At 41.1% G+C, this 24,080-nt stretch overlaps 1 protein-coding gene across 1 annotated transcript; it reads left to right on the plus strand.

The window, feature by feature from the left end:
* The first annotated feature begins 22,339 nt into the window (after window positions 1-22,339).
* Window positions 22,340-23,293, plus strand: LOC131916213 (olfactory receptor 1P1-like). The gene has a single exon (XM_059269522.1). The coding sequence runs from the start codon at window positions 22,340-22,342 to the stop codon at window positions 23,291-23,293; it is 954 nt and encodes a 317-aa protein (XP_059125505.1).
* The last annotated feature ends 787 nt before the right edge of the window (window positions 23,294-24,080 follow it).

The raw sequence follows: 24,080 nt of genomic DNA on the forward strand, positions 1-24,080 counted from the left end.
TGTTCATTCAACATATAGGACATAGTCTCTGTTTCTAAAGCTTTACAGCTTCAGAGAGAGGCCAGAATCACACTCGTCTCAGTAACCATCATAAGGACAGGCAGTCTTTTGGAATACTCAGTCATGTACTCCAATCTAAATGTCCTCTTGGAAAAACTAGCCTAGAATTTCTCATTGTTCTTTTGACCAAACAGGGTGATCTCTTACTCCAGTAAATAGAGTCAATCCAATGGCATGGGAAGACTAGTAAGTCATAAGGATCACTGAATTCAAGTCCCACCAATAAAAGCCCAGTGAATGTTCTTCCCAGGTATCCCATTCACAAAGTAGACTTCCTCTGTCTCCTTCATGCATTTCTCTTTGACAGCTTCTCAGTTACACACAACTTCGTGCTTTCTCTCAAGTCTTCTCTTCCTTCTCTTAGTTATTTCTTTTGCTACCACCACTGCTTCATAAACTCTTCACTCTATTTCTGTTGTTTTAATTTTCTTATGACTTAGAAGCTTTAGTCGGCTAGACCATCATGTTTTTCTACTGGAAATGTTGCAATATTTCCTTAACTGGTTCAGCAGTCTCCTCTGACTTCCCTTATCTTTTGCTGTCAGACATTAATTATGACAGAAATTACTAGCTGCTTGGTCACATCCATGCTATTCTCTTCTTGATCAACATCTTCAACCACATTTCCCAGTCCCCCTTGCAGTGAGGTGCAGTCATGTGACTGAGTTCTAGCCAATCCAATTATGTGTTCTAGTTGGGAGATTTCTCCACACTCCAATACTAACAGTTTGGAAATGTTAAAGCTGAATGGGATGATATAGTCACATAATGAGATGAGCCTGTGTCACTAGTTGCTCCATACAGGAGAGATCACACACACACACACACACACACACACACACACACACACACACACACACACTTGGGCTCTTACATAGGGGAAAATGGTTTCTTATTCTTTAAAAGCCATGTAACAGTTTGTGATCAATTTGCTAATGTCATCTTAGATATCTTATATAGTTCACTAATTTTTCTAAAGTTACTTCCATTCAAAAGTTAAGTAGTGGCTACTCCTCCACCCTTTTAGCATAGTGTTTGTAGTCTTAGCTAGAGCAATAAGACAAGATCAAAGATATACAAATATGAAAAGAAGAAATCAAAGTATCCTTATTTGTAGGTGATATGACTCTATACATAAGAGACCCTGAGGATCTCATCAGAAAACTCTTATAGCTGACACACTTTGAGCAAAGTAACAGGATACAAAATTAACTTTATAAAATCAGTATCTTTTCTGTATACCAGTGACAAATATACTGAGAAAGACATCAGGGGGAATCTCATTCACAGTAGATTCAAACAAAGTAAAGTACTTTGGAAAAAACCTAGCTGAAGAAGAGAAAGACAACTATTATGAAATTTTTAAAACACTAAAGAAATAAATCAAGGAGACATTAAAATATGGAAAGACCTCCCAGGACATGGATCAGAAAATGTAATATGAAAACGATCATCCTACCTAAAGCAGTCTGTAGATTCAGTAGACTCACAATCAAATGTGCAACTCCATTATTCACAGAAATAAAAAAATTAATCCAAATATTCATATGAAACCACAAAAGACCCTCATTATCAAGGAATTTGCTGGAGGCATTACCATATCTGATTTCAAGTTATATCACCAAACCATAGAAATCAAAACAATACAATACTGTAACAAAATTGACACACAAATGAATGTAATAGAATTGGGCACCCAGATATAAAATCATGCAGCTACAGCCACTTGACTCTTTGCAAAGAAGCCAAACATAAACACTGGGGAAAGAGCCTTTCCAAGAAACAATGCTAGCAAAATCTGGATTTCCATGTGTAAAAGAATCAAATCAGATCTTTCTCTCTCACTCTGTAGTGTACATATACTTTCAGATCAACAATGACACTTTCAGTAGTTCCTAGAAAGCCTTAACATGTGGACAGTTACGGGATGTGACTTCCACATGAGAAACTTAGAAATCACTTGCCCACAAAGAATGAATAAGGAAATTGTGCTTTCTCTTTAATAAATGTTAACATAAAATAATACATTGGTGTGCAGCAAAGTATAAGGCCTGAGTGGGAAGGTACTTCCAGTGAGAGGGGGAGTAGGAGTGAGAGGCAGAAAAATAAGATTTGGGATGGAAACAAAGAGAATTCCAAGTGTATCTATAGTACCTACTGTAAAAGACTAGGAAAGGGTTTACATTGTGGCAGCATTTCTGTAATCCCAGAACTCAAGATTCTGAGACAGGAGGATTGAGAGTTGCAGGTCAACCTGGCTACACAGATACCTTGTCTGAAAAGCAAATCAAACAGAAAAATTGTAGCAAATGTGAAACAATATTCTAGCTACTAAACCCACATGGGTCTTTGCCATGGTACACTCTGGATGTTCTGGCATTTTAACACCAGCTTTGTAATAACAAATTGGATTTCAAATAAAGATATTACCTGTTGGTGATGATTTAGTTCAGAGTGTGGCCATGGAGCAGGTGGCTCAAGACAATGTTTCATGGAAGCTAGGAAGCAGAGAGGGAATTATTTGTTGAGAAGCAGAAAGTGAACGGCTTGTATTAATAGTTGAAGAGGGGTCTAGGATCCTGAATCATGTCAAGTAAGGCAGACCCAATGTGAGAAAGACTCGGGTGAATGGAATAAGAACAGCTTGAATGATCTTTAGCTACTATCATTTAATTATCTAATTATCCACCCAGGTTAATAATTTCCTGTAACCTCATCTTCAAGTCATAATTCATGATAATTATGACTTGGTGATTTATGATCATGATGATTTACAGCTTTATTGAATCTCAGGTTATGTCTTCTAGTTATGCACCTTCACATCTGCCTTCCAGACACTGGGTTAATTATGTGCTCTTCCCCAAATGCCGCCCTCAGACAGCATTCCATTCTTCCACTTTCTTCTCCCAGTGCTGCCAAAGGGTAGTGGAGAAATCACACAGATGAGATTCGTACTCTTGAGGCCAGATCCCTAGCATATCTGTCACACTCTTCATCAAGCAACACTATTGCCTAATGAAGTCCATCCACACCTCTGTCACTCCCACAACCCATCATAATACCCACATGAGCACTAGACCCAAATACTGGACTCATCATTGATTATCTTATCCCATAAAGGACAGTTTCTTAATATGTTTTTGATGCACATCATTCCCATGTGTCTGACTCTATCTTGTCCCTTTGCTCCCAAGGGGGAAAACCACCCATGGATCAAGACTAACCTCATCCTTATTTTCTTTTGTTCTCTTGGCTGGTTTACTCCATCAACTTCTTTGCCTGGTCCACAGTATTATAGCTGTATGTCCTACCTACTAACAAGCACACTGTGGCCTCTACAGTCCTGCAGTGAACCTTCCTTGGTCTTGTAACCCTTTCCATCAAACATCCTCTTTTCTTACCTGTGTTCTCCTTTTCTTAACCAGGCTTGTTTGCAGAGATGGCTCTTTATAGAACTAAAAAATATGCTTATAACACGCCAGTGTGTTGCGTACATGGCAGAGGTTTTTTTTTTTTCCAGCTAGCTCACTCTAACCATTAACTCGTAGATGAAGCCCAAATTTCTTATTGTGGAGGAAGCCTTGAGGACAGAAATTCAGACAGTAGATGGTAACATTAGCCAATCAAGGCAGGGATACAGATGAGGCTGAAGACTAAGAAGGAATTGACATAGAAAAGAAGTCTGTGTGTTTGTCTTGTAGAGGGTTTTGAGCCAATGCAAGGGCTTTATTCAGTAATTTGCTATTTATAAGTATTAGCACACAGGATGTAGTTCCCACTAACTCTTTCTGAAAAGAGATAGTCAGCCCTTTATTTAATGTAAATATAAATATTTGAGCATATACACTAACTAATTAATGTGGCAACATTTTGATGGATAGTCCATTGCAAATATTGTGTAATTATAAAAAAATACACAGTTCAAGAATAAAAGGAAAAGTTGCAACCCAAAACGTTGATATAATCAACATATAAACAAAAAATACAGAAAGTAAGAGGAGAGTGGTTTGTGAGTGTAGGTGCTAAGGCACAGAGATCCATGGCACCAGATGTTAGAGTTCTGTCAGGGGAGATAGATGATTTCTGTAGAAACCCAGGTAAGAAGCAAAATGAACCTTGTACTGTTGGGGAGAAGAGAGGGATGTACATCAACAAAAAGAGGCCTGAATTTCCTAGAAGGCCTCAGTCTCACACACAGCTCACCGCTAATATCTACAACCCTGGAGAGTGTTCGGGCTTTGACATGAACTATGGTACTGAGGAAAATTTTGCAAGGACAAGTGAGACCAATTGCTTAACCATCTCATCTGGATGCAAGAGACAAGGCCAAAGAAACGTGCTTCAAGTGTTTGCAGATTTCTGTAGTAGTCTCACTCCTTGAGACTTTGACTCTGCAAAGGGACCACTGCCAGGCTGCAAATAGTTGGAGCAGATACATCTTTGTAGTTCCTCTCATAAGACCCTGCATGTGCATGGCTGGACGGCACATGTCCATGACACACAACACACATGCAACACAGTTCAAGAAGTAGAAATAACCAAATTACAACTACCCTTTCCCAGCCCTGTGTTCATGGACAAAGCTCCATGGAACATATAGCAGAGCAGGAATTTTCTCAGTCTGTCATTTGTCTATTAGATCTTCAGAACTTAGGTTTTAGAGTCAGGCTGAGATTTGTGTCCATCTTACCTCTCTGTATGACCTTGGGTGACTCATTTCGCCCAGTGTGTGATGTGGAAAAAAAAAAAAACATGATGATTCTACTTACCTTGTAGGGACTTTATGTGGGTCCAGGAAGATCATGGTCATGGTACAGCTACTGTTGCTGTGTGGCTCCATCAAGCCATTATAAGTATTCTCTCTCCAATGTTCTCAGATCTACCTGAAGTCTACAGACATTGTCAAAAGACATCCTGGCCGTGTGGCCTTCACTTTTGTTCCACAAGTAGGACTTTGCAAACAGCTACACTAGCACCTGGGCCCAGGCATGCTCAGAGCAGCATCCTGGGGCTCTGCTTAGATGGAGAAGATGAGAATGTGATGGTCTGAAAGAATGAGCTCCCAGTTTCTGAACCATGAGCAGAAGGAACAGAAAGTGCTGTCCTGGATGAAGCCTGAGGAGGAGGGACCCTCCAAACTGCAGCCAAATGGATCTTAGCAATAAGACTGGGAACTTGCCAGCAGGCTATAAAGTCTCCTGAACCATCACTGTCTCGTGTCTTCATTCAGACCCAAGTCACAGCAATTGTTGAGCCTCATGGAAACTCCTCTGCATGCTCTTAAGGGACACAGTGACTCTCAGGAGTGATTTGGAGTTTCCTGGAGAGAGTGTCTCCAAGATTCAAGCTCTGGGCTGACCTATTCCAGCCTCTCTGTTGGGATTTCTCTACCTCTGCTGTTCAGATTCTATTAGGAACTCCGCTTGGGAGTTGTAAGGACCCTGGTATAATTGAGATCTGGTATTTCTGCAAGCTTATACATAGATCTTTCTGCTGTTTGGTGTCTCAAAGAAAGAAAAATCACAGTTCATCTTCTCACTAGGATTTAACCAGAGAGGCACTAGAGCACAGCTGTGCTTTCTTTAAGGTAGCACACTGATGGCAGATCTCCAGATTTTCTAGATTCTGAGAGATGGAAAGAGTCTACAGACATCTAGACCACTTTGTATATACATCACCTTTGTAGTAGCCCTAATAATGGTTGTTGTCCTGTGATTTAGCACCTCCTGTTGCAGAGAGGTCACAGCCTTCTGCAGAAAGCAGTGGTGAATACTGTGAGCCTAGGCTGGATCACCGATTGCTGACTTTGGTGCATATTGTTTATAGCTTCCTTGGGCCAACATTTGCTTATTTATATACCACTGAAATGAAAACAGTAATAAGAATAAACACATCCTCATGAAGATAAAATAATTAAATGAATTGTATATAATTCTTAAAATAGTATGTATTTTTAAATTATATACATTCTTAAGATAGTGCATGGCACATAGTTAACACTTAGGACGTATTAACTTATTTTACCATTTTTATTTTATTCAGAGGTGAGGACTGAACCCAGGGTGAGGCCTTGCCCTTGCTGTGGAAGTGCTCTAACACTGAGCCAAAATGCCAACTTCCTTATTATTTGATTATTTATATATAAATCTATATAAAACTTACTATGTATTGACCGTCTATGTCACTAAGAGTCATGTGACAGATCTCTACTTCCTATATCAAACTGTATATATAATCAATATTGACACATTTTGAATGGTATTTTCCTATAGACATATGAGATCACATCATGCTGGTGGCTCTGCTATTAGCTGTTCTGTGTCTAAATTGTGGTCTGCTGTCTGGTCCATGGCCACAGATACCATCGTTTCCAATAATCCGTGTTTCCTTCTTGGTAAACACATTTAGGGGTGTTGGCATCATTCTTAGAGTCTCTTCTGCATTTTATCTCCTGAAGGGAAGGAATTATTTAGTGGCATAGAGGAAAATGTAGCTTTAGTCTTCAATTACTTATCAGTGTTTTCTGTGGACATTGAACATGGGTTTCATTGGCTCATGCACAGAATCTTGGCCATCTTCTCCTCCTAAAATAGAAAAACTTATCTTGGGAGTTTTCCTTCAGGTGAAGGAGACTAAATGTAAATGTCTCTAGGAAATTCTGCCTTGGCTATTTTCCTTGCCACTGAATGCATTTTAGAAACAGAAATGGTTTATGGAACACTTCTACAGAAAAAAAGAGTGATGATATTAAGTACCTAGAAGTGAAACAGAAAGGCAATTGAAGAAAGAGAGATGAAAATATTTTTGAATTATTGTTTCATTGTTGTGAAGACATTAAGAATGACAAGGTGTCGAGATGAAGCTGAATATGTCCTTCCCAGCCATCAGCTGTCAGAAACTCATTGAAGTGGACAATGAAGGCAAGCTTCATATATTCTAAGATAATCACATAGCCACAGAAGTAGCTGCTGTTGCTCTGGGTGAAGAGTGGAAAGGGTTATGTGGTCTGAATCAGTGGTGGGAATGATGATGTTTTCCCATGAAGCAAGGCATTTTGACTCATGGTAAAGTGCTCTTGCTATCTATTAAGGGACATTCTCATTACAGACCAAGGAAAACTGGAGCACAAGTCTGTTCGGAGAAGCATTGTGGATGCCAATCTGAGTGTTCTCAACACAGTTATTGAGAGAGACAGAGAGACAGGGAAGGATATTCCTGAAATAACAGATACTGCTGTGCCTTGTCCGTTGGGACCTAAAAGAACTAGCAGAATCAGAAAGCTTTTTATTCTCTCAAAAGAAGATAATACCCACCAATATGTTGTCAGAAAGCCCTTAAACAAAGTAAGAAGCCCAGGACCTTAAATGTCTTTCAGCCATTTGAGTTTCCTCTGTTGAGAATTCTCTGTTTAGTTCTATAGCCCATTTTTTAAATGGACTGTTGGGTGTTTTGAAGTCTAATTTCTTGAGTTCCTTATATATTCTGGATATCGGTCCTCTGTCAGATGTGGGGTTGGTGAAGACCTTTTCCCATTCTGTAGGCTGTCGCTTTGCCTTGTTGACCATATCCTTTGCTCTACAAAAGCTTCTCAGTTTCAAGAGGTCCCATTGATTGATTGTTTCTCTCAGTGTCTGTGCTACTGGTGTTATATTTAGGAAGTGATCTCCTATGCCAATGCATTCAGGAATTGCTCAACACCCCTAATTATCAGGGAAATGCAAATCAAAATGACTTTGAGATACCACCTTACGCCTGTCAGAATGGCTAAGATCAAAAACACTGAAAACACCTTATGCTGGAGAGGATGTGGAGCTAGGGGAACTCTCCTCCACTGCTGGTGGGAATGCAAGCTTGTACAACCACTTTGGAAATCAATATGGCACTTTCTTAGAAAATTGGGAATCAATCTCCCCCAAGATCCAGCTATACCACTCTTGGGCATATACCCAAGGAATGCCCAATCATACCACAAGAGCACTTGCTCAGCTATGTTCATATCAACATTGTTTGTAATAGCCAGAACCTGGAAACAACCTAGATGCCCTTCAACTGAAGAATGGATAAATAAAATGTGGTACATATACACAATGGAATACCACTCAGCAGAGAAAAACAATGACATCATGAGGTTTGTGGGCAAATGGATGGATCTAGAAAAATCATCCTGAGTGAGGTAACCCAGACTCAAAATGACAAACATGGTATGTACTCACCCATAGGAGGATACTAGATGTGAAACAAGGATGACTGGACTACTACTCACATCACCAGGGAGGCTACCTGGAAAACAGGACCCCAAGAAAGACACGGGGATCACCCAATGACGGAGAAATGGATGAGATCTACATGAACAATCTGGACATGAGTGGCATAGAGGAAAATGTAGCTTTTGGGGGGTAATTAAGGGCGAGGGTCGAGGGAAAGAGAGCTTGGGGGAGCGGGAGATCCCACCTGGATCAGCAGCGGAGAGGGAGAACAAGGAATAGGAGACCATGGTAAATGAAGACCATATGAGAATAGGAAGAAGCAAAGTGCTAGAGAGGCCCACAGAAATCCACAAAGATATCCCCACAATAGACTGCTGGCAATGGTCGAGAGACAGCCTGAAGTGACCTACTCTGGTGATGGGATGGCCAAACACCCTAATTGTTGTGCTAGAAACCCCATCCAATGACTGAGGGAACTGGATGCAGAGATCCACAGGTAGGCCCCCGGGTGGAGCTCCGGGAGTCCAATTAGTGAGAAAGAGGAGGGTTTATATGAGCAAGAATTGTTGAGATCAAGGTTGGATAAAGCACAGGGACAAATAGCCAAACGAATGGAAACACATGAACTATGAACCAATGGCTGAGGGGCCCCCAACTGGATCAGACCCTCTGAATGGGTGAGATAGTCGATTGGCTTGATCTGTTTGGGAGGCATCCAGGCAGTGGGACCGGGTCCTGTGCTCATTGCATGAGTTGGCTGTTTGAAACCTGGGGCTTATACAAGGTCGCTTGGCTCGGCCTGGGAGGAGGGGACTGGACCTGCCTGGACTGAGTCTACCAGGTTGATCTCAGTCCTCGGGAGAGGCTTTGCCCTGGAGGAGGTGGGAATAGGGGGTAGGCTGGGGGGGAGGGGAGGAGGCAGGAGGGGGGAGAACAAAGGAATCCGTGGCTGATATATAGAACTGAATTGTATTGTAAAATAAAATTAAATTAAATTTTTAAAAAAAGAAGCCCAGGACCAAAGCACCCAAGATTCATCATCTTGTTACTCCATGTGTCCTACAACACAAACACCAACATATGGCTCTGAGATACAATGCACTAAGAAAACCAAGAAGGAGGCTGCAGATCTGCTAAACTCTTGGCCAAGAGAATGAAGGAAGCCAAAGAAAAATGCCAGGAATGGGTTGCAAGAGACATAGGCTCTCCTCACTGAGAACTTCTACCTTTAAGTCTGAGTCCAGTCAAATAAGTATCTAAGAGTAACAAAGAACTGAACAGACCTTGGAAAAAGTGAAATCGATCTGGAAGCAGCAGACTGAATTTAACAAGAAGCATAGAAATAGCTTAATTGAGCAATTTAGTCAGAAACACACTCCACAAAACAAGTGAACACACAAGACAGGATTCAAAGGTGTTTCTGAAAGGAATCCTAAGAAACAGACTCCTGCCAACAAGCAATGCCAAAGAGAACGTGCAGCTTTAGCAGAACAGTTGGTCCACAGAAGGGAACCTGATACAGAAGCACAACAGCAGGCAAGAGTAAAATGACATCACAGAGACCGAAAGCCTAGGGAGGTAGTTAAAGGCCTCACTCTTCTCTTGGGTTACTGGACTCAGTACAAAGGTCCCCGCTTTGAGGAATTGTCATGGACCAGGCTTAGCCATCTGTTCTTTGTTCCTCAGGAGACATCCAAGTTGATTTTCTTTAAAATATTTTTATTTGCATATAGTAATCACACAGTAATGAGTTTCAGTTTATTTTTATTGTTTATTATTATTTTTTGATACTGGGTCTCACTCTAGCCCTAACTGTTTAGAAATGGCATTTCCATGTGTATATACAGCATGCTTTTGTCATAGTCACCCTCCATACCTTCTTGTCCTCTGTCTCACTCCTACTTTTCTCCCTCCTCTTCCTGATTAGTCCCTCTTCTACTTCCTTGTCTCCTTTTAGAGGCTCAATAAGCTTCATTGGAGTTACTTACAGAACAAGGTCTGGGTCATTACAGGGCCATGGATATCTCATCAGTGGCTACACCACTGAAAAAAGTTTTTCTCCATCCCCTACTGATAATTAGCTGATGTTAGATCCTCAGGGAGAGATGGGGCTTTGAGAGTCCCTCTCTCCTCTGTGACAGGGTGATGATGATCTCAAAGTTTTGCAGATACTCCTAGAGTGACCATGAACACAACAGTCTGCAGCACTCAATACCTTCTTGTAGCACTTAGATTCTTTACACTTCTTCTGTGATGTCTTTATGGGGGTGACGAACATATCCCATTTATGACTGAATGCCACAGACGCTTATTCTTAGCACTTTGATCAGTAATGAATCTCTGCAGTTTTGCTGCTCACTACAAATAAAAAAGCTTCTCTGGCCAAAATGACAGCCACGGTAATGTATGAGTACCAACTTGACCATTTGAAGGCAATTAGACATGGAGATCATGTCCATTTAGCAAAATATCAGTAGTAGCTTCCCTGCTATGGCTTACGATCTCCACAGACATGGGGTTTGGCTGGGCCTGCAGCACCAGATGTGAATTCTCTCTGATGGAATGGGCATCAAATCCAGTCAGAAAGTGGTTGGTTACCCTCACAACAGAAATGCCACCCTTGCACCAGTGGGCACATCTTGCCCAGCTAGTTATTAATGTCACATGCAGGTTCCACAACTGAATGAGACTGTTGGTGACAGTTCTCCAGCAGAAAGCAGGTTTGATTCCCTGTGAGGGTTAGTTAGCAAGAAAGAAGCTTCTATATTACCTGTATCTTGACTTTTCTGCATCCTATGACCACCCGAGGTGTGCAATTTGCCTTTTGAGACAAGATCTCTCACTGGCCTGAAGCTTATCAAGTAGGCTAGGCTGACTAGCCAACAAGCTCCAGTATGTGTAATCGATCGTACTTGTGGTTTTTTTTTTTAAATGTAAACATTATGCCTGTGTCATGAGCCTCCCAGAGGCCACCAGGAGTCTGAATTCCTATGCAAAAGCAAAAAGCCTTTATTGCAAGCTCAAGCTTGGGCTCTCCATCAGTTCCAACATAGCAGTTGGATCAGGGAGAGCCTCGAGCTCAGTTGAGGCAGGGTTTTTAAGGAGTAAAGGATGGGAGAGGGAGAAGGGGAATTTCGGATTCAGATGGGGATTGAACTCCTGATTGGGCAGGAGTAGGGCAACAGAAGTTTTGTAAAACAGGGATTGGTACTGGTGTTGCTACAAAGAAACTGGCAATTTATATACAAGTGGTATAAGCTATCCTTAATGCTCTGGAGCATCTAGTACTTGTTTGTCTCAATTCTGATTGGTCTCCGACAGGGTACCATTCGTGGCTTTTCCTGGTTATTGTAAGGGTGAGGCCTAGCCTCAGTACTATTAGTTTGTAGCCTGTCATGGATGCACTAATGTTAAATTAGGCCTCTTCATAGATTTGGGGAATGAACTCAGGACTTCATGTTCCCATGGCCAGGACTTTTTTGACTGAGCTATCTCTCCAGCCAGGAAAAAATACATCCTATTTCTCATGTTACATGAAGAAGATTTAAGTTAGTGGTTTGTTCTTGATATTATCAATAGATACATGAAGGTCAAAGATAATGGTACAGGAACACAGCTGGCCCTCTTGGACAATGACAGCAGCTGATACACAAGCCATTTGTTGCATCATCATGCAGAACCAAAGCTGAGCAACTGATAGGCAGGACCACATCTTACCAGGATTGCTAAATTGCATAACCTCTTGTTTCTCCATCCCAGTGCTTACTCTTTTTAAGCTTAAAGCTCATATCAGTACCTATGAGCTTGGGGTCACTGAATCACCTTATTTGTCCTTCGTCCTACACAGAGATAAGTTTTTCCCTAACCCATATCTTCTTGTTTGTTTGTTGTGAGACAAGGTCTCTTTATGTCAGCCTGGCCATCCTGGAACTTGCTTTATAGACCAGGCTGGCTTCGAACTCACAGAGATCCATTTACCTCTGCCTCCCAAATGCTGGGATTAAAGATGTGTGCTATCTTGCCCAGTACATTAGTCGTATCTTTAATTGGTGTCTGGGTGACTGAGCCTGACTTGTTGGGGCTGCTATAGACTGAGGTTCTGCCCTTAAACTCCACTTACACAGCCAGAAATGAAACTTTTATGTAGCATAATCTGGCCAACTTCTCAGCTGATCTTGTTTCCTCAGACTGGAAGCCTCTGTGTCCTCGTATCCGAATGGTTCTCAGCTGAACTGCTGCTCGAAGTCTGAAAGCTTAACCAGCCAAAATGCTTCTAGTTCCTGGTCCTCACACCTTATATATCTTTCTGCCATCACTCCCTGGGATTAAAGGCTCACTTTTTGGGATTAAAGGCGTGTGTCACCACCATGCCTGGCTGTTTCCAATATGGCCTTGAACTCATGGAGATCCAGAGGGATTTCTGCCTCTGGAATGCTAGGATTAAAGGTGTGAGTGCCACCATTTTCTAGCCTTTGTGTCTAGTGGCTGTTCTGTCTCTGACCCCAGATAAGTTTATTAGGGTGCACAATATTTTAGGGAACACAATACCAGCACACTTTTAAAATGGGATGATAGGATCAGGGTGTTTGGAAGCTTGTGTATGACAGAGTTAAGCTCATTCTTGGAGGAATAACACCAAACATCAGGACAAAATTATTCTAGAGATCATCAGAGGTCCCTCACAATAAAGTACAGGAGGAGGAACAGTATCAGGTGGCTGTGGTATTTATTAGCCATGAAGACAATGATATGAAGGTTCAGTATCAGTGGCTTCTTCTTGATATCCTGGGAATTAATGCAGAGAAATGACACACTGATAACTGCCAATATTGAAGTGACCATCTAGGAGCACAGAGGGAAAACCAGTAGTCCCCTAGGACACCTGCAGGGTTATTCATTCCTCTGTAGAAAGAAACAGGCTAACAACCAAACCAGGATTGTGGTTGATATTGTGCACCCCAATAAACTTATCTGGGGGTCAGAGAATAGAACAGTCATAATATTAAACATAGAGGTTAGGCAGTGGTAGCACACACCTTTAATCCTAGGATTCCAGAGGCAGAGATCCATCTGGATCTCTGTGATTTCAAAGTTACACTGGAAACAGCCAGGCATGGTGACTCACGCCATTAATCCCAGGAAGTGATGGCAGAAAGCAGAAACTAGAGCTGGTTAATCTTTTAGACTTTTGAGCAGCAGTTCAGCTGAGATCCATTTGGACTCAGAGGCTTCCAGTCTGAGGAAACAGCTGAGGAATTGGCAAGGTGAGGTGGCTGGGGCTTGTTCTGCTTCTCTGATCTTCCAGCGTTGACCCCAGTACCTGGGTCCAGGTTTGTTTTTATTAATAAGAACTTTTAAGATTCGTGCTACACAGGATCTGTTTGCAGCGCATTTCAGTGCTCAGTCCTCCCAGTGGTGTGATTATATAAGGGAACTGGAGAGGACACAGGACTCTGATAAGCAATGGTACCCCTAGGCACTGGAGAGCAGCACTGAGAAGTTTCTAGTCTTTGAGTTGCCTCAGTTGCTCTGCAGCTTCTTTGCTGTCTTGGGCCTCTTGCTCACTGTAGGAGAGAATCAGTCTGCTCTGAATAAAAGTCTTTAGTCAGTGCTCACAGCTATGGTGATTCCCCTCCACACTCATCCCCACCCCTTTCATGCCTCTGGTCCATTGAGATGGGAGATATGAGGCTGCTTTGGGAGGAGAGTCCATCTTCTACACACCAAAAGAGCCTGAGGTGTCTACACTGGACATCAACCAAACTTGAATAGGAGTGATTTCTTCCAGTGGGTTGTTAGATCATTGTTGTTATTGAGGAGCAAAGCCTGTAACTTCCTAGACCAGTATCTTGTATAGTTTAGCTATACATTTGGCCAGGAATACACATAAGTCACCTTTGTGTCCTTTGCAGTACATCGTATTGGAAGACACATAATTTGTCCAAATGTAGGCATGTAATTTTAATCATTTGGAAAGGGTGACATATACAGAAATGGGTATAGATAGATGTTACTTTTCTATTATCATTAATAAGTAGATTGCAAAAAATATTGCCGTGGTATTTCACCAGTATTGATTTTTCAAATTTCAAATTTATTAGCTGAATTCTGTCCTAAGGATGAATATTCTTTCTTGCTTTGTCTTTCCTTTTCTTCCTTTACCTTCCCCTCTCCTCATTCATCCACATATACTATACCAGTGCAATATACTTGTCTTAATTTTATTCACTTAGTTATGATCCATTAGTATCATTATTTCATTATTCTATTATTCAAGACTTAGCCAATAAGAATGCTTCAAAATGGCTTCTTTGTCTCTTGGCATGTTTTTACCAATCTTGGAGTCTTATTCCCTGACCTCTTTACAACACCATGCTATTACCAGAGTGTACAAAGACTGAGGGAAAATCTACACTGAAAGGAGAATGTTAATGATTTCATATATATTTATATATACATATATGTATATAAATATACATTTATACATATACATATTTATATATCTATTATCTCAAGAAACCCACACAATGAAACAATTTCAACAGAAGCTTGTGATTACTTTAAGGGGGTTGTGTAAAAAGTCATAGGCCAGAGGAGATTTAATTTAGTTGGATGGGGTAGCTTTCTCTACTTCAGTCCAAGAAACAGAGTTAATGAATTTTCTTGGAAGAAGTCCAATGCTACTGGACTACATCTTTCTCCTTTTCAAGAAATTGCTCCTGAGGGAATGTGTGGATCCTGAGGCAATTGCTAAGCTCTAGCTTCCCACAAGAGATGGAGTCTCCCACTGGTCCTTCTGGGAAATCAATAGATGCGTAAGTCCTCTGACAGCCTGGGGCTGGAACGCTCCATGTGGTATCATTGGGGTCCTGATGTTGAGGAACAGAGCTCACTCTGCAGTCCTGCTGCTTGGGGTGTGTAGGGCTTCCTTGGGTACCAGAGGAGGCTTCAGTATGTGATCTTGATAGACTGCACTTGAAAGAGAAACAGCCTCAGAGTCTCGGGGAACTTTTCATGTTACATCAATGATGACAGAAGATTGAAGAAGAGGCCACAGGTCATTGTGGTGGTGACTGGGACAAACACAGACAGTATGGTGAGTTCACAACTGGGGTGGGATACTATCCTTGAAGGACCCCTGTTAACCAGCACAGAAGTAGGCTTCAAGATTCTGAGAGAAAATGTAAATAAGATTTGTATTTCATCTTTAAGGAGCAAGCAGAGGCGGACAAATATGATCTACAGACAGGGAAATCATAACCATGCCTTGGCAATTGCAGTGCTTGGGAGGAAAGATGATGCACATTTCAAATCTTTCCAACCAAAATGCGTGATTCTCATGAGCGTCAGTGCAGTCAACAAACACTTCAGTGTGTGGGTCCAGAAAACAGGCTGCAGGGAGAGCAGATGAAGGAGGAGCCCTAAGGCTGGTGTGGCCAGTGAAGACTATGAGAACAAGGAGTGTGGAGTGAAGCAGAGCCATCCCTGAGGGCAAGAGGGCAGGCAGGGGAAAGAAGCCTTTCCCTTCACAAAGAGGAAATCCTGGTGCATCTTTAGGGTGGCTGTGAGTGTCGTGCTCTCATCCTAGAGCACACATTCAGAAAGGAGAGTATTCTAGGGAAGAAAGGGGCACATGCTTTGCCTGAGAAGTTTCTTCCTCTGGGGAGGATCCTATAGATCAGGATCTGTATCAAGCCAAGCCTGTACTTGGCCCATTTAATACAAATGCAGACAGAAGAGAGGGTGACATTTCTTGGACTCTCTAGCCAGTGGAGAGTCCCTCCTGGAACTCTCTCTCATGAAGTCAGGGTGACTGGCTTTTTGTTTCTGTTACTGTCATGTGCCACTGTTTCTGAAGGCAGAATGGAAGAGCAGAGCTGTGTATGCCCAATGCTCATGTCTTCCTAGCTCATATGCATACTGAATATCTCTTTGCTCCTGACATAATTGGCTAAGGCACTGCAGAATCACAGTGGTAGAGAAAGGGACATGGGCTGGCCTGTCATGTGGTGGTGATGCTGGAGTTAGCAATTACAGTGACAAATTCTTGTGTTAAAATAGAGGCAGTGAAATTTAATTTCTGACTAGCCAATTAGTTCCAGAAAGGCTAATCTTTCTGGCTAAGAAATTGAAAACTACTTTATTTGACTAACAGAACAGACACACCAAGGGTTGGACTGTCTATGGAAAAGATAAGGGACAGGTCCCTAGGACACCACCTAGATTGAGCTAGCCCTGAAAGACAACTGAGGAGCCATAGGGTAGGGTCTGTTAGACCACCATGGAGAGAAAGACCCTGTCACTGAACAATAGCTACCATCAGGAAGCAATTTTGATTCAACATGGGCTCTGAAAAGCTATTGTTGTTCTGTCTAAAGCAAGCCACACCACAGCACACCATTTGGTATCAAAAACAGTAGAGATCACACACGGGTTCTGCTGTTCCCTCATGTGTGAACTTGAGACCACTCACAGACCTTACCTTCCTGGATCAGCACAAGATTACAGCAAGGTCTCTCTGAAAGGATTTAAGATTTAGGAGTTTGGGCATCAGGGTCCATAAATAACCCGCTGGATTCAGGTCTGTTGTTCCCTTTTTCCTGCACTACTCAAGCCTCAACTGGAGGCACTGGCAGGAACACACTGCTCGGTTTTCCTGGAAGTGCCCCCTTCCTCAGGGTGGGATGGTCTCTCTTCGGTCCTGAAGTCTCAAGTCTGGCAGAGCCAGGCTTTCGGTCCTAGTCCAGGGGAGGAGCTGTCCTCTCAGACCCCAGACACCCTGGAGTCTCTCCTTAGCTGCTCGGATCCTCACTTGTCCTTTACCTGCTCTGCTCTTGTCTGTTCCTGATGGCACCAAGTGCACATTCCCTTGTACACAGATGAGTCTCCATGTTCTGGCTGTGTTAGAATTCTGTGTTCCAGGGGCATGCTGTATGTTCTCAACCACAGCATGTTATAAGTGCATATTGTGTTTTCAGTCTGGATGAATACACAGTTGTGAGCAAGAAACAGGACGTTTATCAAGAAAATAGAAGGCAATATGATTGTCAAAACAAGGACAACAATAGACACGTTTGTGTGTGTGTGTGTGTGTGTGTGTGTGTGTCTGTGTGTGTGTGTGTGTGTAAACCTAGGAGGCTTCAAGCCTAAACAAAGGATTATAAGAGGCAGCTAAGGAATGCTGAGAGCAGGAGAAATCGTCTTTTCCAGGGAAGAGCACACCAATTGGTTGTCCAATACCAAATGGTCAGTCCTGACAACGTGGTTACAAAGAACACTATACAGACTGAGCAGGTAGCATTTATGTGTTTAAGAACATATATATTATACATATATACATGTATATATGTGTATGTATAGTTATCCATGTATGAATATATCTGTATGTATGCGTATATGTGTAAATAGGTGTATACATATGTAGTCATGTAACAATTAATGAAAAAAAGAGGCCATGAATTTGAAAAAGTGCAAAGAGGGGTGTACAGCAGGCTTTGAAGAGAAGGGCAAAATGATTCAATTATATTATAATCTCAAAATATAAAAGAAATAATTAATTTTTAGAAAGGCATCTAAAAGAAGAAAGAAAACAAAACAACCTTAGTATATAGAGAGTGTCATGAATTCTCAAATGAATAGTACAATGGAGAGTAACTGAGGTACAGTTGGCTCATTATTATTTGAAATTAGACTTAAAAATTAAGACTAGTGATTTAATTCCAATTGTATTATAATCATATTTTGATTTGAGAGAGATTATAGCTTTGATGGTAATAACTTTTCTTAACCTAGAATATGGAGTATTTCCCTTTATCTTTTAAAATAAGGAGGATTTCTTTTTAATATAAAGTTTTATGGTTTTTATTATTTAGGTCTTAGGCTTTACTTGTATTTATTCTTAGATATTTTATAGATTTTATTCTTGACATTTTACTGCCTTAATTTTTATAAAATTTCTATTTCTAGTTTTGGTAATCAAAATTGGGGAAATTGTTTGTATGTGTATATCTATCCCTCATCTGGTGAATAATCTCCTTTCATAGATCCTTATATAGCTCATAATACATATTGTCCTGAGTGGGTGTGACATTGTTAGTCATCTGCTCCTACCTCACTGAGGAAGTCCTTATGATAGGGAAGACTCAGCTTTGAGTTCACTTAAAAATGAGAGGGAAGAGTCAACTTGATATGGTCCAAGCAAAGATCCAAATTTTGGAGTTTGGGGAAAGTTTTACTGTGTGCATTAGGCGAGATCTCTGAGCAGCAGGTTCCTCACAAGCAAATTGAGATAAATGGCCAACAAGGCAAACCTGGTGAAGAAATCCTTACAGTATCTCAGAATGTTCTCGAGAGATGCTTGCTAGTATTAATAGAGTTTGATGAATGAATATCTTTGACACTAAAAAATTCAAGGATGTATAACTATATGTCTTCTTAATCTTTAAAACAATGCATAGAATCTAAAAAAAATGTTTATAAATGAATGATCATTCTATCTTAGTAGAAATGGCTTCAAGTTCCAGCAAGTTACTTAGTTTCATCCCTCGGGATTTCTCAGATGCTTGAATTCGATGTTGGGATTTTGTTTTTTATAACTGCAGCTGCTTTTCTCATTATTTTATTTTCTTTGACTTTGGCATCTGAATTTGTGGAGCATAGCTTAAGTTTTCATTTCACAAAATAGGTTTTTATTTCTTGAACACCCATTTAATGTTGCCTGTATCTTATATAGGTTGCAATAACTTATACTTTTATGTTGAAATATGTTAAAATAAGCTATAGTTGCTGTGGTATTACTCCCCTAAAAATTCAGTCCGTATCTTAAGAAGCCTCTTACATATCTCCTCAATTTAATTAATAATAATTTTTATTCTGGTCTATGTCTGGTCCCTATTCAAATTTCTCTAGATATCCTCCAAACTTTCCCTTTCAAGCCATCTGCTCAAATGGAGCCCAGTCCAGGACCTTGCATTGCACATAGTTGCTAGGATTCCCATTGCAGACTTTAGTCTTTAGCAGCTCAATTTGAACAGCAAGGACTGGCTGAGGAGGGTACCACACCCTCCCTGCCCAGCATCAGCATCACCTTGGGCTTGTTGGAAGTGTGAGTCCTTAGGAAGCAGCCTGAGCTCTTATGCAGAACAGCACCAACTTCCATGCACTTGTGACATCTGCACTCTGGAGTCAGGGGCACTGCTGTCTCACTGTGGATTCCTGCACCAAGGGTAGGCATTTCTGTTGTTTTCAGCTTTTGTCTATAATGAGTAATGCTAAGAAATTTATGTCCAAGTTTTTCATTTTCTTTGGTGTAACTAGGCTAGATAGCCCTATGATTAGCCTTTCAAGAAATGTCAAATTGTTTTCCATATTGGTCACACTGTTTCACATTTCACCACCAGGGTCCTAGGACCTCAGCATTTTCTCATCCTTGATACAGTTGATGTTACCTGGTTTATTGACCTGATGACGTAGGGGATGGGAAGTGGCATCTCACTGTTTGTTTCTCTCACTCTCCTTTTCGTTTGTCTTTGAAACAGTTTTGTTTAGTAGTTGTCTACAGAAAATACTTTGTTTATGAAAACATTAACACAGACAACTATGCCTTCTAGGAAACACTTAGACTCAAAGAAAAATATATCTTATCACATGGTTTCAGTAAAGTTGCTTGGGAAAGTATATGCTGGAAAATACTTAAAATATATCACTGTTAGCTATTTTCTTCTTATCAAGTTATAAATGTTGCTTGTATATTATAGATACAGTTTTAATCATTACTCCCCAAATGGAGCACATTGGCACATGCCTGTAGTCTCAGGACTCAGGAGGTGGAGGCAGAAGCGTCAATAGTTCTAGGTCATCCTTAGCTATGTGGAGAACTTGAAGACAGAACTCCTTCCCATCCCCCCCCCAAAAAACCCTCCCACACTCTAAATTCTTAGGATTATCCTTCAAAGCACAAATACTTTAATTTTTTAATTAAGTTTTTATTTAATTAAAATTAAATGTAATTTGATGGTGTTTTCTTTACTGACATGTTATTGTGTGACATGTATTTGGTGTCATATCTATGAAACCATTGATTTACTTGACAATTTAGACCTGTATTTTCTTTCAAGACTTTCACAGTTTTAGCCCTTATATTTTAGGTTTTTGTCTATTCTGAATCAATGTTGTGTATGATCTGAGGTAGGGGTTCCAATTTATTCTTTGCACGTAGACAGACTATTTGTTGGACATAACTAAGATTTGTGTTGGTTAGTTTTTACATATTGAACTCCATTACGACTTTAAATGAATTTTCTTCTTCCTTCTTTCCTTCACGTGGCTCTTGTCCTTGTGTAGTGGATGGTTTATTGTATTTTTTGTTTTGGTTTTTTGGAGACAGAATTTCCCTGTGTAGCTTAGGAGCCTGTCTTGGAACTCACTCAGTAGACCAGGCTGGCATTGAACACACAGAGATCTGCCTGCCTCTGCCTCCCAAGTGCTGGGATTAAAGGCATGTGTCACTACCATCTGTCTGATTTACTGCATCTTGTGGAGGTGTTTGAGTCAGTGTATTCTCCTTTGCTGTGCTAATAATATTCCATAGACTCTGGTGTGTGACATTATTATGATTATTTCCTAAGCATTCATCAATTTGGATAATTAAAATTATTTAATTTTGTATTGTAACATAATTGTACATATTTATGGGTACCCTACAATAATCCAACACATATAAAATAGTGATCTTTAGAGGGGAGGAAGAGTCCTGGGAGACATCTTGGGGAGGTAGTAACCATAACCAATGCATAGTTATTAAGGAGAAAGTGACAGTGTTATACAATACATTCAGTGATCCTGCTTGCAAAAACCTATCCCATATTTTATGAAATGTAAATTTTTAAAATAGATTTTTTGTTACCAAAATTGTCTAGTAAAGATATTTAACAATTTTTCCAGGTTGGTGGGGCATTTTTATTTTCTAATTTTGTCACTGTCTTCTTTAAGTCTTGTAATTAATTTTTACTGAATTTTTGAGAGGTCATAAATTGAGTCATTATTAGTTTTTTGAGATTGGGTTTAGTCTTATGCAGAATATCTTTGGTAAGTTACAAAGGAAATTGGAAGAGAAGTGTGTTCATTGGTAGAACTGAAATAGAGTGAACATGTACATATTCACATATATGTTTTATTAACTTGTTTAGCATTTTATATCTTTCCATTTCTTTAAATGAGCTCTCATGCAGCCCAAGCTGGACTCAAACTCACTATGTAGCAGAGGTTAGCCATTAACTGCTGATCTTTCTACCTCCATCTCCCATGAGCTAAAATCACAAGAGCTAAAACCACAAATGCCTCCGCCAGTTTTGCAATTCTAGACAGCAGAGGTCTAGATCTTTTTGATCTTCCTTTGTCCATTTCGCAGAATCTCTGAAGAATAGTCTGGATATCATAGGCCTTTACTAAGTAGTTTTATTATTGATGAAACAAGATTTCTAGAAGAATGGAAAAAATGAACTGCTGTCTTCAAAATATTAAGTTTGAGACACTGATGGATCAGAACATTTCAGATGAAAACAGCCACCCACAGATCCAAGAGTGGTTGGATTGGGCATGGCAGGCTCAATCCAAATGGTCTAAGATTTCAAAGTAGGTACTTTTGTCCATATCTTGAGACTGAAAACTGACTGGAGCTAAGGATTATTACTGTGTTGATTATCTGGCACTGAACAAGGTGCAGGGTTGGCATTCAGTGACTATAGAACACATGAAAGTGGGTGAAGAAATCTTTGTGGATCCTTAGAGCATAGCTAAGTAGAAATACAGTATAAGCAAAGAGACCTTGGCCAGGTGAAATGTAGAAAAGCATCTAAGAAGACTATTTTAATGCTCATCATTGAATCTTGCACAAATTTCTGGAAGAGCATCTTGGGCAGGCTGCATTAAGTGTCCTATGCATGGACCAGATGGTTACTATGCAAACACTGTCATTCTTCTCTAGAGCTCAGAGAAGGATATGCTCAGCATTCATCTAGAGCGAAAAATCTCAGAAAGCAAGCTCAAGATTTGCCTCATTGACTTCTGTGCTCATGGCAAGAGAGAACCAGACCAGTACCTTTGAGTTCCTCCTCTGGGGTCTCTCAGAACAGCCACAGCAGCAGCGATTCCTCTTCCTGATCTTCCTGTGGATGTACCTGGTCACCGTGGCTGGGAATCTGCTCATTGTCCTGGCCATTGTTACTGACACTCGACTCCACACTCCAATGTACTTCTTCCTTGCCAGCCTGTCCTGTGATGACGTCCTTTTCACCTCCACCACAGTACCCAAGGCCCTGGTGAACATCCACTCCCAGAGCAGGACCATCTCCTATGCAGGATGCCTGGCCCAGCTCTACTTCTTCTTGACTTTTGGAGACATGGACATCTTCCTCCTGGCCACAATGGCCTATGACCGATTTGTGGCCATTTGTCACCCTCTCCACTACACAATGATCATGAGCTTCAGGCGCTGCTCACTCTTGGTGGCAGCCTGCTGGACCCTTACAAATGTTGTTGCCATGACACACACCTTCCTCATATTCCGGCTCTCCTTCTGCTCCAAGAAGGTCATTCCAGACTTCTTCTGTGACCTGGGACCCCTGATGAAGATCGCTTGTTCTGAAACCCGTATCAATGAGCTTGTGCTTCTCTACCTGGGGGGTGCAGTCATCTTAATCCCCTTCTTGCTCATCCTTGTGTCTTACATCCGCATTGTGTCAGCGATCCTCAGGGTCCCTTCTGCCCAAGGGAGGCGCAAGGCCTTTTCTACCTGTGGGTCCCACCTTGCTGTGGTGGCCCTGTTCTTTGGGACAGTGATAAGGGCTTATCTGTGCCCCTCATCATCTTCCTCCCACTCAGTGGTAGAGGACACAGCAGCTGCTGTCATGTACACAGTGGTGACCCCCCTACTGAATCCCTTCATTTACAGCCTGCGGAACAAAGACATGAAGGGAGCACTGGTCAGAATTCTCAGGGGCAAAATCTCCTTCTCCTGGGGCCAGTGACTCCTGCAGAGAAACAGAAGGTGTCCTCATTCACTCTGCTGAGGATCTTCCAGAAATTTCTACCTCAAGTGTCCCCTTCTGAATCCTACATATGCTTTATCACAGCCCTGCTCATTGACTTCTCACCTCGAGTTTCTTAGATTTGAGGAAAGTAAAAATCTTTCCTTCATCTTTGAATTTGTTATAAATTGCATCTTTGTTCATTTATTTATAATCTCATTCACCAGAATGATGATTTAGTCAGTGTCAGACAGCAAGACAATTCTTTCTATGGGGACAATATTCTGGAGGTGAAAATTTTTATTTTTTGCCCCAAAGAAAATGTACTGTTTGGACAATATCATCCATGAGTACAATGCACTTTGATCATATCCACTCTCCCTTCCCCATCTAACTTCTCCCATGAACCCCCACTTTCCATTATCAAACTCATGTCCCCTTCATCTACTGTATGCTCCTCACACATGTGCTCACATGAATCTATCTCCTATTGAATCAAACTTGTGTTCTCCACATACACATGGGTGTAGCTTGAATTCTGGGAAATGGGCAACCTGCCACAGAGCTTGTCATAAGAAAGCTGCTCTCCCTGTTCAGCAGCAGTTGGCTGCCTGTAGCTCCTAAACTGTGGGTGGGACCTGGTATGGTCTTGTGCAGGCAACTAGAGCTGCTGAACGTTAATGAATGTAACACCCCTGTCAAGTCCAGACAATATTATTTTGCAGCAATCCTCCAGGTCCTCTGGCCTTACACTCTTTCCCTCCTCTCTTCCACTATGATTCTTACC

This window comes from Peromyscus eremicus, chromosome 8a (genome assembly GCF_949786415.1).
Source record: "Peromyscus eremicus chromosome 8a, PerEre_H2_v1, whole genome shotgun sequence".
Lineage (NCBI taxonomy): Eukaryota > Metazoa > Chordata > Mammalia > Rodentia > Cricetidae > Peromyscus > Peromyscus eremicus.

Bases quoted from the DNA above. Each gene is read 5' to 3' on its own strand.
- LOC131916213 (XM_059269522.1), top strand. From the start codon at position 22,340: ATGGCAAGAGAGAACCAGACCAGTACCTTTGAGTTCCTCCTCTGGGGT.